The 15758-nt window shown below is 39.4% G+C and overlaps 1 protein-coding gene across 1 annotated transcript; it reads right to left on the bottom strand.

Annotated features, from left to right (window-relative positions):
• Positions 1–258: 258 nt before the first annotated feature.
• Positions 259–15460, bottom strand: LOC146004252 (melanization protease 1-like). The gene is made up of 7 exons (XM_083142938.1): positions 15317–15460; positions 13174–13965; positions 11386–11546; positions 5523–5629; positions 3461–3720; positions 2556–2716; positions 259–566 (listed from the first exon to the last, which is right to left on the bottom strand). The coding sequence occupies exons 1-7, from the start codon at positions 15456–15458 to the stop codon at positions 402–404; spliced, it is 1788 nt and encodes a 595-aa protein (XP_082999064.1). The 5' UTR covers positions 15459–15460; the 3' UTR covers positions 259–401.
• Between the last annotated feature and the right edge of the window lie 298 nt (positions 15461–15758).

Genomic DNA, 15758 nt, shown 5'->3' with positions numbered 1-15758 from the left:
GTAGGGACTCCTGCGTGATAAACTGCGGGGGCGGGTTCACAAAGCAATATCTAGTTATATCTACATATCTAAATAGCCTTTCCGCCTTTTGAGCTTGGATGAAGTGCAAGTGTTTGGTAACCTACTGTTGGGTAGAAGGGACTTAAATTCGTTTAGGAGCTAATGGACCGTAAAATGAGCGCTTACATTTAGCAAAAATACAAATTTTAATTTATCATACAATATAACTGCAAAAATATTAATAAATACAAACTTCACACCAAACGCAATGCAGGTAATAACATTGTGCATGCGTTCTTTTTGTACTGACAAGTAAGGTGGATGCAGACACTGGCCTTCTTGAAAAGTGTTGACTAGTAGGAATGCTGTTCTGCCTCTTCTTTTCGGAGGAATTTCCATCGTCATGGCCAAACGATGCTTTCTATCCATGGCACGTAGTGAGACACTCGAGAATAAACTGCTGGAACACCCAGGGCACAGGATCTACCGAATGACGTAATGCCTATGACGTAGTAAAGGCAGGGATTATTTTGGTAAGAAACCTGAAGAGGTCCTCCTGAATCACCCTGCAGAGAAACAAAAGAATGTCAACGAATAATGATTTCGACTTTACAAAGCATTAACACTGAACATACTTTCTATGAAATCCACATTTATCGCGAGAAAATATTCGAGAAATTTACACTAAATTCACTCCAAGATGAAATGGATTAGCGCACGCAATTAAAGGTTTTCGTCCTTTGGAATTCTTCTTCTTTGATTTGTTGTTCACAATATCATTGTGATATTACGTTCTTCACAGTAATATTTTCCATATATTAACTGTATTAACGCAGATGCAACCAAAAGTAAAATAATTTACAGAAATAAGTTCTTTTAATGGAAAAATCAGCTTTGTTTAGTCATTCCTTCAGTTGGTATTGCCTGCCTCTTGCTTAGTTCTATTCTAATGATTCTTTCCCATGGGTAGCTACTAAAAGAATTGATTTAGAGAAAGACAGCTTAATATGTTTTGATATTTACTGTATTTCTCACAAACCATTAACATAGAATTTTTAACTGACAGTGCGCATTGGCCGGGGCGAAATGTACCCTACCCCACCCTTGGAGTTGCTTTCTGGAGGGGACAGAAAGTGTGTCCCCAGAATTCCATATAAACTACTACTATACGCTTATATCACTATACCAGCAATGATCTTTCATAATGCATTATGTTGCATCTCTCTAGCTTCGATAGAGCCTGAGACATCTAGCTATATCTACAGTAGATGCTGTCGTACCCGAATTCATTACGATTCGATACTCGAATCTGTCCTCCCCCCAAAATTTTATACTCGAAATTTCATGTCCATGTAATTCTTTCATGAATTTCTTTTCGTGTGCCTATGGACCCAATACACAATACAGACATCTTAACTGACAAGCCCTTACTTGAAATTCAATATCATCCTCACGTGTACTGAGTTACCACCCCATTCAATTTTTTTTTCTGTAAAGGCATGATTGTACCTCTCTGTCATTCCTCAGAATAAGAGAAAATTGGTAACTTATGCCTATTATGGCTCCCAAGCGGTACATTGCAGTTCCTATCTGAATACAAAGTGGCCATAAAGAACTTTTCCAAATTTTTCTCTTTCATCTATCTTTATTTTTTATATTGTGGAGATTGATGCTTTCAGTGTAGAATGGCCATTGAGCTGTATCCGCAGTTAAAGAGAGACAAGGTGGGTCATGCCCACCAAAACAGTGGCTGTCTTCCGACCCACTTTTTTAGAAAAATATTTTTTTAGTATTACTGTAACACGGTATTATTATTACTATATGTATGTAGTAATATTCTGTATTAACTTACGAATATCTGATAATTTTTTTGTCACTCCTCATTCCTTTACTGATCTGATACTAAAAAAATCGTTTTTCGTTTAGGGATCATTCGTGTTCTCCAACATGGATCCAATTAATATCTATTGTTTACTTAGACATAGAGACAGGTTATAATTTTTGATAGGCCCTTCCACCCAACAAGTTTCATCTTGTAGACCTCGTAGTTAGATTACATGTATGCATCATTGTCAAGTTTCTGTTATAATTTCACTAAATAATATTTCTTCCTACACGATAGCGTAACGCAACTCCCATGCTGCGTTTGGGATCGAACCAAGAACCTCTAGATTGAACTGGGTGATGTAGTTATTTCTCATTCATCTCTCAGATGGTTATCACTCGCTTGGCCTAAATGTGATAAATGCAAGAGGTTACATTTAAAGGAATGGCGATAGAAATTAACTTAGGTTAGATATGGGTTTTATACTCTCCATGACTGAACCGATACGGATTGGTTTAGAAAAGGATATTACTTGCCTTACAAATATATGAAGATTGTTCCTACACTTGTCCTCTCAAATGTCACTGTCTGACCTCCCTGTCAGACATCGAATCTATCACACACCATCGTCCAATAATCGTTCTCCACTTTGCTTCTCTCTCACAATCCGCAGAAGTAAACTCATATTTAGATGAAGTACATAAAGTAGAAGTAAATGAATATGACCTACCTGGCAAGTATCCTTAGCTTCATTTCTCTCCCCAGCACAAATCATGGATGGAACAATTCCTTTGCTAAACCTCATTCTCTCCGAAGCATAGTATCTGTTGCATTGAGCGTTGTCCATGATGTGAATGGCTACTTTCTGAAGAATATCGCTTTCGTCGCCCCCTGAAATATCAGGCACATATCAATTTGTTAATATTTCAATGATAAAGCAAGTGGCATACATATAACATAGTTTATTGAGGGTTATAAACCACCTTCTGCCCCCCAAATAATAATAAATAAGAAAACGCCAGTTCAATATACAAACATGGTAAAACAGGCCTGACTTCTAATGAAAATAAGTCATAGCCCTTCTTGTAAAATTCTTGAGCACGCACCGGTGTAACAACTAACCTATATACGTATCATACAGTACTTTGTATAAAAGGTTTCTAAATCAATTTACACTCTTAGAACTTAGCGTAACATTTACAATATTCTACCGTTAAAATTTAACAATCTGCTTATCAACTTACAAGAACGGGGCGCAACCGTTTCTTATTTCAATTTGAATATTTTATCATGCATAAAGATACATAATGGTTATAAATTACACTTGCGTGCACCATAAATATTAAAAAAAAACAACAACTGGATCATTAATTCGTTTAACTATGTAATGGCCTTTAATACTTTTAAAACGGTCATGGCTATTTTTAAGGTAGTTGAATGGCAGAGGAAATTGACAGTCTTAAATGCGCCTCCTACATAATAAATACAAATGCAACATCTATGCAAAAAAAAAAAAACTAGTATTCACGCAAGTTTTGCTCTTAGCTGCGCATCTCACCCCAGTGCTTGAATGAGAACACGAATCCCAATGTGAAAAATGAGCTAACTTGATATGTCCAGAGACAACGTACTCACCATACTCCAATTTCCCCCACCCTGTTGCCACGGCTTGATCGACTCTGAGGGCATCCTTGGTGTGAAGACAAGCAGGACGAACCCATTTGTTGAACTTCACTTTCTGGGCCAGGCGTACGAGGGCAATGTCATTGTACTTGATGGGGGACATGTAGTCTGGGTGAACGATGAGTTCTGCGATACCAACGTCCAGCGGTTGGCTTCCATCTGATCTGTCCTTCAGTGTAAGAACACCTAGCCTTACAGTTGTCGGTGGGCCCCTAGAGATGAGACGAAGTATTGAAATGACATTCAGGTCGAAAAATTGAAATAAGATTCAGGTATTACCAACAAATTATTGGTTAATATTTATTTTAAGTGAGAACCAGTTGATCAATTCTTATGTACAAATTATTTATGTATACAATATGTGAGAAAATAAAATCCATTATGCAGAGGACAATTTCCGGGCGGGGAGTGGGTCGGTTGTAAATCATGTAATGTCCCAACTCAGGAAGTGTCATTTGAGGAAGCGTGGCAAAAGTTCTCATTTCGGGAACTGATCATTTACGGTGGAATATTTCAGTGGAAGATATTCCCAACTCAGAAAGGTCCTCTAATTTCCTCAGGAGGACAGAGAGAATTGTATTTACCGATTTTGGAGAGGTTTTCATCCTTACTAACCCTAAAAAATAAATCCCTAAATATCACACCTTTTGAAATATATCATATTTCAAATTACAGAAAAGTAGGGTTGTAAGGGGGGGACCCTTTCTGTAGACACCAAAATGTCAACCTTACCTCCACGTTGTACAACCTGGACTAGCAAGGCTCTGGCGTCTGGACTCATGGCCTTGTGATTTTCCTTTTATCTATTTCATCCAATCACCATTCATCCTCATCTTCGCAATTAGCCAAAAGTGGCAGAAACTCGAAGTAAAATAAATCAAATCATTCATTACAGAAAAGTAGGTAGAATACTGTGATTTACAAGCCCGCTGATTTAGGGGTAGTTCAGGTTATATCGCCCATCAAAACAGACCTCCGTGACGAAGTGATTAGGTTCGAACCCTGAGTAAGACACGGACGTAAATTTGTGTTTGTACCATCAGTTACTTCATTAGTTCACTGTTCATTTTCATCGTCGCAGTTAACCCAAGAGGTAGAAAAGCAACGTAAAATAGCCGAAATAGGTAGAAAACCCTCCACCCAACATGCATAGATTTTCAGCGCCACTCATCCATCCCCCGGGTATGTTGGCGTGAACTTTGAAGTAGGAATCGTCTTTCGAATTCGTATCCGAATTCTCCAAATCCATCATAATTCAAACCCTGGATTAGATAACTGAGTTCCAAATTCTGAATCGTGTCCTTAAAATCACTACTTATTTATATGTAAAGATTGGAATTTAATTCTTTGTTCATGATTATGTGTAAAATACTCTTCTCGGAATATGCAAAGGGGCCACCAAGACTGGGGAACCCCGGTTACCCGACTTAATTCCCTATGGACTTAATCAAATACAATGTTTAAGAACGCAAGACCAATAATAATGAAGTGACGTAACCATATCAGGGCAAGAGCAGACCTAATCAGTCCACGTTTCGCTCCACCACTGAAAGGTGTAAGGTGTTCGAGGTGAATGAGGAGTCATGTGGAGTTATGTAGTCCTTGAATTCATTCATGTACATATGAGTATGAATACATTGTCGAATTACACAATAAATGCACTTTTTCAATTATTGTAATAGATTATGCCTACTTATGCTCTCCTCTCTCTCTATCTCTCTCTCTCTCACACACACACAACAAGAGAGAGAGAGAGAGGTTGGAGAATAGGAGCACACGCTTGTTATGAAGGCTCTTCAAATGTATTTAGCCTATGAATAATGCAAGATAAATTATAAATCAGTAAGTAAATTAATACTCCAAGCCTTTACATCTTTCTTCGAGACTACGATAATTTGCATATAAATACGTAAGCATTAAACATTCGAAGGCAAAGTGAATAAAATATTTATTATGGGCTATTCATACCAGTAGTGGTACATCTGCAAAGCTACCAATGGTGATATTGACTTACCAGTTAGAAATCGTGCAGTGGGCAGCAGTGAGAACATATTCGTCACTGATAAGAGTCCCTCCACATCTCCATTGCAGTCCATTATCTGTGTTGAAACCCAGGGCCACCTGTGGAAGAAGGTAGGTTTGTGATAAATTAATGCTCGTAGCATATACGTAGGCCTATATGTACCATCATTACTATTGGAGTACCTTTCTATAATTACCTTATTGGAAGCAGAAAGTTATATCGTAAAGTTAACGCATATATGTGAAATTTGCACGAGATAGTGTTTCTCCTCTTCATTTGGATAAGAATCAACTGACAATAATAAACATATATTTTACCTAAGGAACTTTCAGAAGTAGGTTACTACGTAAACTGGTTTTAAAGTCGTTACTCACACAAACACACACCTATCTACTTGGGCGAATAATATATGAAATATATATTTTCTTCCTACAGGTTTCAGATAGTACAATTTATAAGAGCACATTATCTCTCTTATTATGCATGCCTTTATGATTTCACATGTTACTCCACCCATTTCTTTATGAATGAGGGAACTACTAACGTAAGAGTCCCTGCATTGTAATTAATGAGAGTAGAATGCATAGTTGAGTTTCTCTTTATTTGCTTCATTTTACTTCCCTTTTGGCTAATCGCGAGCATGATTGTGTTATTTTTAAAATTCCCATTCAGCGGTGGCGATTAGAGGGGCAGTTCCTCCCCCTTTTGTCCCCCGCACCTTGGGAAATGTGGAGTGAAGCTTTCCCCCAGTTAAGATAATTCTCGTAAAAGATCCCCAGCACTAGGAAAATATGCATAAGCACTTAATCTGCTGACTTTCACGGCACCACTCGTCCATGTTTTCACGCTCCAATTTCACCATTTGAATTATATTGTATTTCCAGATATCTCAGAGGGGAAAAGTGCCACCCATGGCCCTCCTCTGTAGGTGCCCTTGTAACTAACTAGACGCGAAAGTGCAAAGAGAGTCAACAAGTGTAGCGGATTAGACGGGCTTGTATGTCAGCTTGAAACGCCATGCGCGCCATCTGCGTTTCACTCCCCTACAATGATACTGCTGTTATCCGTTACCTCTTTCCTTAACCAAATATTAAATCGCTTTGCACCCTCACCATAGAAACATCACAGTTCATATTAACGTTTCTATTTAGCAATAGCAGTGAAACACATTGAGCTAGTTTAGGCTAGACCTACAAACACTGTCGCTAATGCTGACATCGATAATTATCGATTATAATCGAATATCAACTATCGATTCGTATCCGAGAGCCAAGTAATGCTTCGTGGTGTTGTGTGTTGTGCTTAAGATGTTTTTTATTGCGGAGAATTTATTGACAAATGCGCGATGATATTGTATAACACGATGAATATAACAATATCATGATATATTCGCTGCTACTGGCTTCGGTAAGTGCTATATTTCTCCTTTTTTATTATTTGCTATGTATAAAAAAAAGTCCCATCTCAAAGTTTCCCCATGTGGCTTCGCCATGTTGTCGACAAGAATAATAATCAAACGATATAAGAAAGAAATTGCTGTTGAAATGAACAGTTATCTTGTAACAAAATACTATCACAACACTAAAGTCTAAAGGGAAGAATGTACTATGCAGAGCACGATGTTAGAAAAAGATTGATTAGAATATAGTGTTCGAAGTGTTACCGAGAAGGGAGGGAAGAGTGTAGCAAGATATCTCCGTTAGAGTGCAGCCTGTTGCGAGCATAGAGGGGAAGGGCAAGGTTATTAGAAGTATAGGGGAAGGGTGCGTACATGCAGTTGTTACGTGTTAGATGGGGCTAAGACAGTAGAAAGTAACGGATCAGGAATGACTGGTTCTCAAGTATGTAAATGCGATTATTTTGAAAGTCGACTGAATCCAGGAAGCGTGTACGGTGACATAACCTAACTTATCTAATCTAACCTAACTCAGTACATCCTATATCCAATTCGTTTAATCAAACGTAACACAAATGAACCAAACCTAAACTAAGCTAACCAATTATAACTTAACAGACAAAAACGTAGTTGATAACTAAACTCAATCCATCCCCAAGCGTGGAATCAGTCAATCAACGAAATCAACAAAAGATAATACGCAATATACGTATATTGTCTTACAACCTGGTAAATAATATGCTTCAAAGAAATGGCACGCACAGAAAAATATCGCATGAAAGTTGATATTCAGTAGCAATACAAGGCGTGACAGTAAAGTTTCCGGACTGGTGCTACAAAAACTCACAAACAACTGAGATAGGGGAATATTTTATTTCATTTTTCAAAGTGATTGCCTATGACACATTCACCCCATACACAGTGACGGCCATTAGGATGGGGGGGCGTTGGCCCCAACTTTTTGCAACTTTTGCTCCTACACTACGCTAAACCTTATCTACCAAGGGAAAGTAAACTGTCCTTGCCCCCCCCCCCAGTTTTGGCACCTTGACCCCCTAGTTTTGGAACCCAATCGCCGCCACTGCTCATACATCTTTGATATAAATCACCAAAGCCTTTTCGATAGTCCTCTTCTGAAATGTTGCGTAGAGTCTTTGTCACCCACATTGGAAAACAGCATGAAGTCGACAAGGGCTAGATCTGGGGAATACGAGAGATCAGTAATCTCAACAACCTCTTTTGTAGCTATAAACTGCTTAACAATTGTGACGTGGGACATTGTCGTGTGAAGTGTCCAGCTACCCACCTCTCTGTACTGGCGTCTAACCGTCAGAATCGTTTCAAAAGGCGAGTAAGTATTTTTATGTAATACGCAGCATTGGCGGTAGTGTCAGGGGACACAAATTCTTTGCGAATGATGCCTGCTGAATCCAAAAAAATTGACTAACATTGTCTTCACTTTCATTTTTTGCAGGTGGGCCTTTTTTATTATTATTTTTATTATTATTTTTTGCTTTGGGGAATCTTTTGAGCTCGTTTGTGATAACACCACTGACAGTTTTTAATATTTCATACGTTTATGTTGCGGTTTTCCTGAGTTTTTACAGCAGAACTTGATGTTCACACATTGCACCATTCTAACCTTGTAACGATCAAAGTCGTGTTGGATTTGAAAACAGCTCTTATGTCGAACCAAACAATGTTACTATTCAACTAAGCACTTCACGAACTCAGTGAAGCATGTGAAAATGATGATGGGCCTAACAATTTTATTCTGTCAACCTTAAAACTGGACGTATAATCTCAGTCCGGAAACTTTATTGCCCCACCTTGCGGGAAAATACTGCGGCCGAAAGGGAAATGATTGAGAAGTGAACATAACGAAATAATTTGTTATTCAGTTTCTTCTTGCTTCGTGCTAAAACGACCCACTAAGTCGATTTCAATTGGAGACGCCGTCATTCCTGCTGTTATTAACTTCTCAAGCAGGACGGGTTTCTGATAGTTTTAGAAAAGCAACAGTACATAAAAGATAAGCACCGAACGACTGCTTCAAATGCCACAAAACGAGTAATAGGCCATCAAACAACTCAAGACACTATTATCTCTAAAGACCTAAGTACAAGGGCTATTGGTGTAGCTAGTGCATGAAAACAATGGGTTTTGATGATAATCAGAGCAACATTTTTTGGTGCTGTTCTTTTATTTGCATCTTATTAACAAAAGAAGATCACTTGGTTTATGACCATGTTAAAGAAGAGACTATCCATAAAAGTTGTTAAATGTTAGGAAATGCTAAGAAACTTAATTCATTGGTGATGGGTGCAGAAACGTAAAAATTATTTTACTAACCAGAAATATTTTTATAGTTTGCAAAATGGAAGGGAACGAACAACCACTGCCGGTTTAATTGACAATCAAAGGTTATCTGTTGCTACTTATCATAGTAAAATCAGGTAACGTTCTTTTTAATATTACGATGCCAGAGGTCCCAGGTTCAAACCTGGCTAAGGAGAGATGCATCATTGTCTTTGTCCCATCAACCATTTCAGCATTCGTTCTTATCCTCACGATTAAAACAAGAATGAGATAAGTGACATTTAATAACCTCAATAGAAAGAAGAAAGAATACAATAGTGTAGGTTTTTATAAATTAGAAATAAACAACACAGAGTAGCTTGAGTGGAAGTAGAAATGAGATCAGAAATGTTAGCGGGTAAAGCTTGAATTTTTTTTTTAAAATCCACTTTTAAGTCAATATAAGTTCATCAGGACTAGACCTACAGTTTAGAGAAGGTTTCGAGTCCCTTGATTTCTAGGTGACAACGTTATCCACTTGGCTATCGACAGCCAAGACTAACGTGTAAGCCTTGAACTACAAAAAATATTGTTTGTGTCAGCAAAATATGTTCGTGCTTACAATAAGTTACAGATCTCAGTCAGAATTATTATTTGTTGATTCCTTGCTATTTTTGAATGTTATTAAAAATACTTTTTTACGCGTATATAATCAATTAAAATTTCGCAGATTCCGAACCTACGTATAAACTGTAGACTCTGTCACTAAAAGTCTCCAAAAATGTCGAAAGGAAATTAGTGTGTGGGAAGGAAGGGGTGGCACGGGATTTGTGTGGATAGTCACTTTTTATATGCCTCTACATAACGCACAAACTGTGCATATTCTGGGTAAAATTTCGTTTAATTGCCAAGTTTCTCTTGATTGTCGGCGATAGTAAGTGGGTCGAAGTTGATGTCTGTGCTCTGGGGGCGTTCCCCTCTTTAGAGTCTATTTGTGTATGAAGTTGACTGGAAACAAATGTTTTGCTTTCTACCCAATTTCGCAAAGGAACAACCTATATCTTAGAGCTTATCGTCCACCGTGGCGCTCCGAAACTCCGTGTGAAACTTTCAAACTTTCGGAGAGGGTCCGTGAAACCCCAAACCGCCCTGTATTGGGAAACTACAGCGTTTGTCTTTTGTTTAGCTGAACAATGAATGCCAGAACCACACGAAGACATCCGGAACACATTCGTGGCTCCGGAAATATTTTTCCTCCAGTTACCTTCTGAATTTTTTTCTCCCATGGAAATTCCACATGTCGCTTCCGAGTTTTATCCAGCGAGACGTACCGCAGTGGTCGTTAAGGCATTGTGAACGGTCGGCACGGCACCGGACCAACTAGAAGCTGCAATGGAGAGCAGCTTATGTGGAGGAGGAAGGGTGGGAAGAAGAGGAACATAAACGTTGCAAAGGGAAACACGGATATTGGATGCACGTTATAATTTTGACGAGGAGAGAATATCATGGCAAATTTGATCGGAAGCGTCACGCAAGAATGGATACTTCTATAAAAAGTTCATCTACAATTTTTCTGCTCATTTTCTCACACAACGACACAAGAATGTGTACAGTAAACAAAAAAACATGCGCCAGCATGTTCTTGGTGCTCCGGAACGAGCGGCCAAGATCGGTTTTAATTCTCGGGTAGGAATCCGTTCTGCTCATGTGTCGAGCAGGACATATTCGAACTGGTCGCTCTGTGTTACTTCCCGTTCGGCTTCCTTTAAATCACTTTGCCAGTGTCTGTCTGTGCTGTGCAGAAAGTGGCACCATTCATACTGGGTTTCCTGTCTTAGGCAGGATATGTTTAAACGTGATAACTTCTGACGCTGCGGCTGCAGTATACATTGCATAACTAGCCATACGTAAGGACTATTCCTCCTACCCCAAAGGAAATAGAGTTAAAGCAGAAATACTGTCTATTTCCTTTCTAGAAGTGAGCATGTTAAGCTTTTCAGGAGGAAAAAAGTGTATTTTCGGAGTGGTAAATTTGTTCTAAGTCAAAGGGGTGGACACCTACCTCTATTTGTAATTTATAGCGAACCTCTCCCACGATAGGAACTCGCCTAAAGTCTTCTACTTCGATTTATTGTTTATATTAATCAATTGTGTGCTTACCATATGAGGGAACTCTCCTTTGCTGGCGTTTTTTCCACCGACCACCAGTGGATCGTCAGAATGTTCGCAAGTGACGACTTCCGCCCTCAGAAGCGATGGGTTCGGGAGGAAATTCATGGCTTCTACGCCTCTCGTTACAAGCTTTGAGTACTCCGTGCATTCTGGAAGAGAAATAGAAACTCAGTGCTTTTGGCCAACTACATACTGACTACTTCTACTGCTATTTGTATTAGTATATCACCTATTTATGTGCAACTTTTCAGTTTACCAATGACCATTGACTATTATTAACCTTCTGGAAAAATAGAATCAACTCATTTGAACAAGGCCACCTATTTCACTTGACATAGATACTCATAATACGTTTGACCATCATCAGTTTAGGATATGATTTTTTCAGAATTTCACCTGCACCAATATAGAATTAAAGTATTACGAATTCAGTACAAATCGACCTCCGTGGCTAGGTTAGCATAGTGCGCTACGACGCCAGGGGTCCCGGTTTCGAATCCCGGCCTGGGCATGGGTGTTCTTTGTGAGTGTCTTTTCATCAATTTCATCATATCATCACTCATCCCCCATCGTCGCAGTTAGCCAAAAGTTGAAGAAAAGCGACGCCAAATAACCAAAATCAAACGTGATCAAATTGAGCGCAAATCCATCTTTACAGATTTATTTTGCAGGGGGTGGCGCCAAGGTGGAGTAGTAACTTACCGAGTAGGAAACAACATGCCCACTTTTTCTAGTGAACAAATCAATGATATTGTGTTATTTAAGCATAGAATGTGCAATATCTTGATTTGGTTAATATCAGGAATCAAGTTTTATCATCAAAACAGAAATTTTTGGCTTACTTTTTAAAAAATTAGTTTTCGAAGAACATTACATGTAATACCCTTTTTTGGTCTCCAACCTAAATATTACTTCTGTATGTGTGCCACATTTTGCCATTTTGATTAAGCCTATGTATTTTCTCCTATTTATTTTTCATTTTAATGCTGCAATATTTCATGGAATGTGAGGAAAGAGATCATTTAAATTAATGCATTTACTTCTTACAAACAATTCCATACTTTACGCTCAAACTTATCTGTTATTGTTGCTGAATGTCGCACAATGTTGAGGAAAAGAGGGGACGAACCTGTGTTTAACGTGTAATGGTACCGTTGCCTTGAACTTGCGTAATTATCCCAACAAGGAAAATGTACTAATTTTGTGTGTCTAAATGATGGTAGTTAAATGTAATTAACTTCAGAAACTTAACTCCTTATTACCATATAACCTTGCTGTTGTTTAATATTTGAATCGTTGACACTTCTTCAATTTTTAAAAAATGTTATAAACACACAAAGAGCGAATGAAATAAAGATAAGAACATTAGTTTTACGGGAATAACCTTTTAAATCAATATTTCCTTCCTGCTTATCGATATATTATTTTAGTATAATGCTCTGCAAAGCCAACAGTGCAAGGTTCGAACTCTGAAGAAAGCACGAGGATTTCATTTGCATTCATCATTCTTCTTTGCCGCCGCAAGAATGTATTAAAGCAAGATAAAAGAACAAAAAAATAACAAAAATTAACCAACTTTCTTGGATTGGTGTTAGATTAATTATTATATTAATTCGAAGTTCTGTGTATATAACGTTTTGAGTTTAACAGAAAATTTTAGTCATTATTACCACACCTGTAAAGATATTCCATCGGTTCCATTGGTTTTCATAGCAAAACATTTTTGTTATAATATTAATCTGCACGGAGTTCCTGTAAATATAAAACAATACTTACTCAGTTCACTGACTGAAGGAGGGTTGCGTGGTGCCGTCGGCTTCTTTGTGGAGTAGCTAGGATGACCTATAGCCACCTGACCATTGTTAGCGGAGAAGCTGTTTCCATGAGAACCTAGAACGGTTCCTGAGGACATTTGGAGGTGGTGCAGTTGTGTCGTGAAGTATGAAGGCCTCGGTCGATTCTTGTCTGGAACGGAAAACGCTACGTGGGCAGAGAGTTGACCGGAGCCTGGCAGTACGGCACTTGCACCGGAACTTTGATGATGATATTGGGGATATGCCGCATTCCTGCTGCTTCCTCCTTGGGGACTTGTGGGAGTGCCTTGCGGACGATTGTTCGCAACAGGGTATCTGTGCGTCGGTTGCTGTGGCGCACTTGAGTGCGGGTACTGTTGGCGTCTCTGGTTGCTTCCGGAATGGCCGTTCTGGATACTGAAACTGAGGCTTGGTGGAAACAAGGAAACGGATCCTCCGACACTGAACAGAGGCGATCTTATGTGTCCGCTAAGTAGAGCACCGGAGTCGTGGTTTTGGTGCCAGTAAGATCCCGCGGACGTCCGTTGACCACCGATCCGTCCGCGACCGCCGTTAGCATGGGGGTCACGGTTTGGCTCCGTGACGCGAGGAGTGCCAGTGTCCACGTAGGTTGCCTGTCTTTCGCAGCACACCAGCGGAATGTTTCCTGCGAAACCGCACGATTGAAGATTCCTCGCGTTCCTCGAGGGACACTCGTGGATGGCCTTGCAGTCTCCTGGATAACCTCTTCCTGACGTGCATGGAGAAACACCACCTGCGTGACATGAATGAAAGAAAAAAATTAACATCTCGATCGTACCAACTTAATTACAGGAGATACAAGGTGTCGAAGGCAGGGAAAGGAGGGCAAGCCGTCTCAGCCCTCCCCATCAGAACTCGAAATGAAGAAGATATAACATCCCCACGTATATGGACTTCCGCAGGGAAGGGCAAGTAAAGTATTGCTTCCAAGAGGGGAAAAAGAGGCACATTTATCCCCACAATGCCCTCTTTAAAAAATCATTACATTTGATGTTCATTTGTTCCTGCAACGCCTTTATAATAACGTAAATTACTATGACTGAAATGAAATTACATGTGTGAAATATACACCTTCAGGTTGACATTCATTTTCCATGGGGGACGTGCCACCCTTTCGAATATCCATGCACACGTAACAAAATGTATCCGCACCCTTTCCACCATCTGAGCAAACTTCATAGGCTAAATAAATTCCAGGGCCAATATGAGGATCAGGGACATCGATAAGTAGGGAACCTGGAGGTACTGCCCCCGAAACTTTACGGTGCCCTCCTAAATTTTTCGTGGATTAGAATAAATTGTACTTTAAAATTTAAAAATAAAATTTCGATCACAATCGGTGTCGTTTTTCAAGATATTTGTTTGGATATAGACTATGTTATACATATTACAAATGACTACTTAATATGGCGCAGTGATTAATGTATTAAAAAGTAAAGTGCTCCCCTGTGTTTGCACCACGCCATGAATGCGTATAGGGGGGTGTGGAGTTAGGGTCCCACAATTTCTTGATCTCGGCTGCGCTGGGGGGGGATGATGTGATCAGCACCACGCCCCTGGCCGCCTTTACTCCCCAGAGTTTCATCCAGGTACCCACTTTATACGACACTGGGTGGACGCCGCAGCAGCTTGAACAGATTGAAAAAGTCCCAGTTCTCCCAGCCGGGGATCGAACCCGGGTCTCTCGCATGGTAGTCAGATGCCCTAACGACTGTGATTAAACAATGAATATTATTTATATACATAAAAGAGAATAAAATTTGGAGCCATTAAGTTATATAACTATGTATATATTCACAAACACATCAATCTAGCTATGACCCTGATGTGGAGTATTCCTTATAGAGTGCAAATCAGAATAATGCCAACAGACCTATTGGAATTATAATTTTGTTTTACATTTTACCGATCACTTTATAGCTCCTTTTATATTATTATTGTATATAATTCCATAAAACGCTATTCATACTTAAGAATCCAGATTTCAGAAAAATCTGGCCAAAATGCTTGGCCTAACCTCCTGCCATCATAACTTTATGGACAGAGGTACCATAATATTAAATAGGTAAGACAAAAAAACGAACCTGCGTATTGAGAAAGTGAAGAAGATTGGCAAGCGAAAAACACAATTATCCTCAACGTGCTGGTCGTAGACATCCATCCTTGCCTGGACCCTCCAACTATCTTCTGTCTTCCGAAACCTGGACACACTTGAGAGGTTGCCATTCCGTGTGGATTCTGAATCGCACTGTCTGTGTGCAACAACTAACTTATTCATTTTATCAACACGCGTGTGTGTTTGTTGCCAAAAAAGCAATCTACGTCAGAGGACCTCCTCCCTCTTCCAGGGATTCCCGCATGCGGAAAGTGACGTCAGATTTTTTCTCCCTTTTTTTCGTGAATTAACTAGACAGCATACTGTAGCTGTTCGCGGAAAATAATTGGCCCTTTCTGTTAACCGTGTAACTGCTTTTAGATTTACGTGTGATCTGCATGCGGCGTGAGCGGAAACCTTGACTGCCTTTT

The sequence above is a fragment of the Lepisma saccharinum genome, chromosome 1, assembly GCF_977018435.1.
Source record: "Lepisma saccharinum chromosome 1, izLepSacc3.1, whole genome shotgun sequence".
In the NCBI taxonomy this organism is placed as follows: domain Eukaryota; kingdom Metazoa; phylum Arthropoda; class Insecta; order Zygentoma; family Lepismatidae; genus Lepisma; species Lepisma saccharinum.
This window is presented reverse-complemented; position numbering and strand designations above follow the sequence as displayed.

What these genes read in the sequence shown, in the direction of transcription:
- LOC146004252 (XM_083142938.1), bottom strand. Translation starts at nt 15,458, where the DNA reads ATGGCAACCTCTCAAGTGTGTCCAGGTTTCGGAAGACAGAAGATAGTT. An exon ending in TTCACTTTCTCAATACGCAG is followed by an intron (nt 13,966 to 15,316) that starts GTTCGTTTTTTT and finishes CATGTCACGCAG; the next exon opens with GTGGTGTTTCTCCATGCACG. An exon ending in CACTGCACGATTTCTAACTG is followed by an intron (nt 3,721 to 5,522) that starts GTAAGTCAATAT and finishes TCTCATCTCTAG; the next exon opens with GGGCCCACCGACAACTGTAA.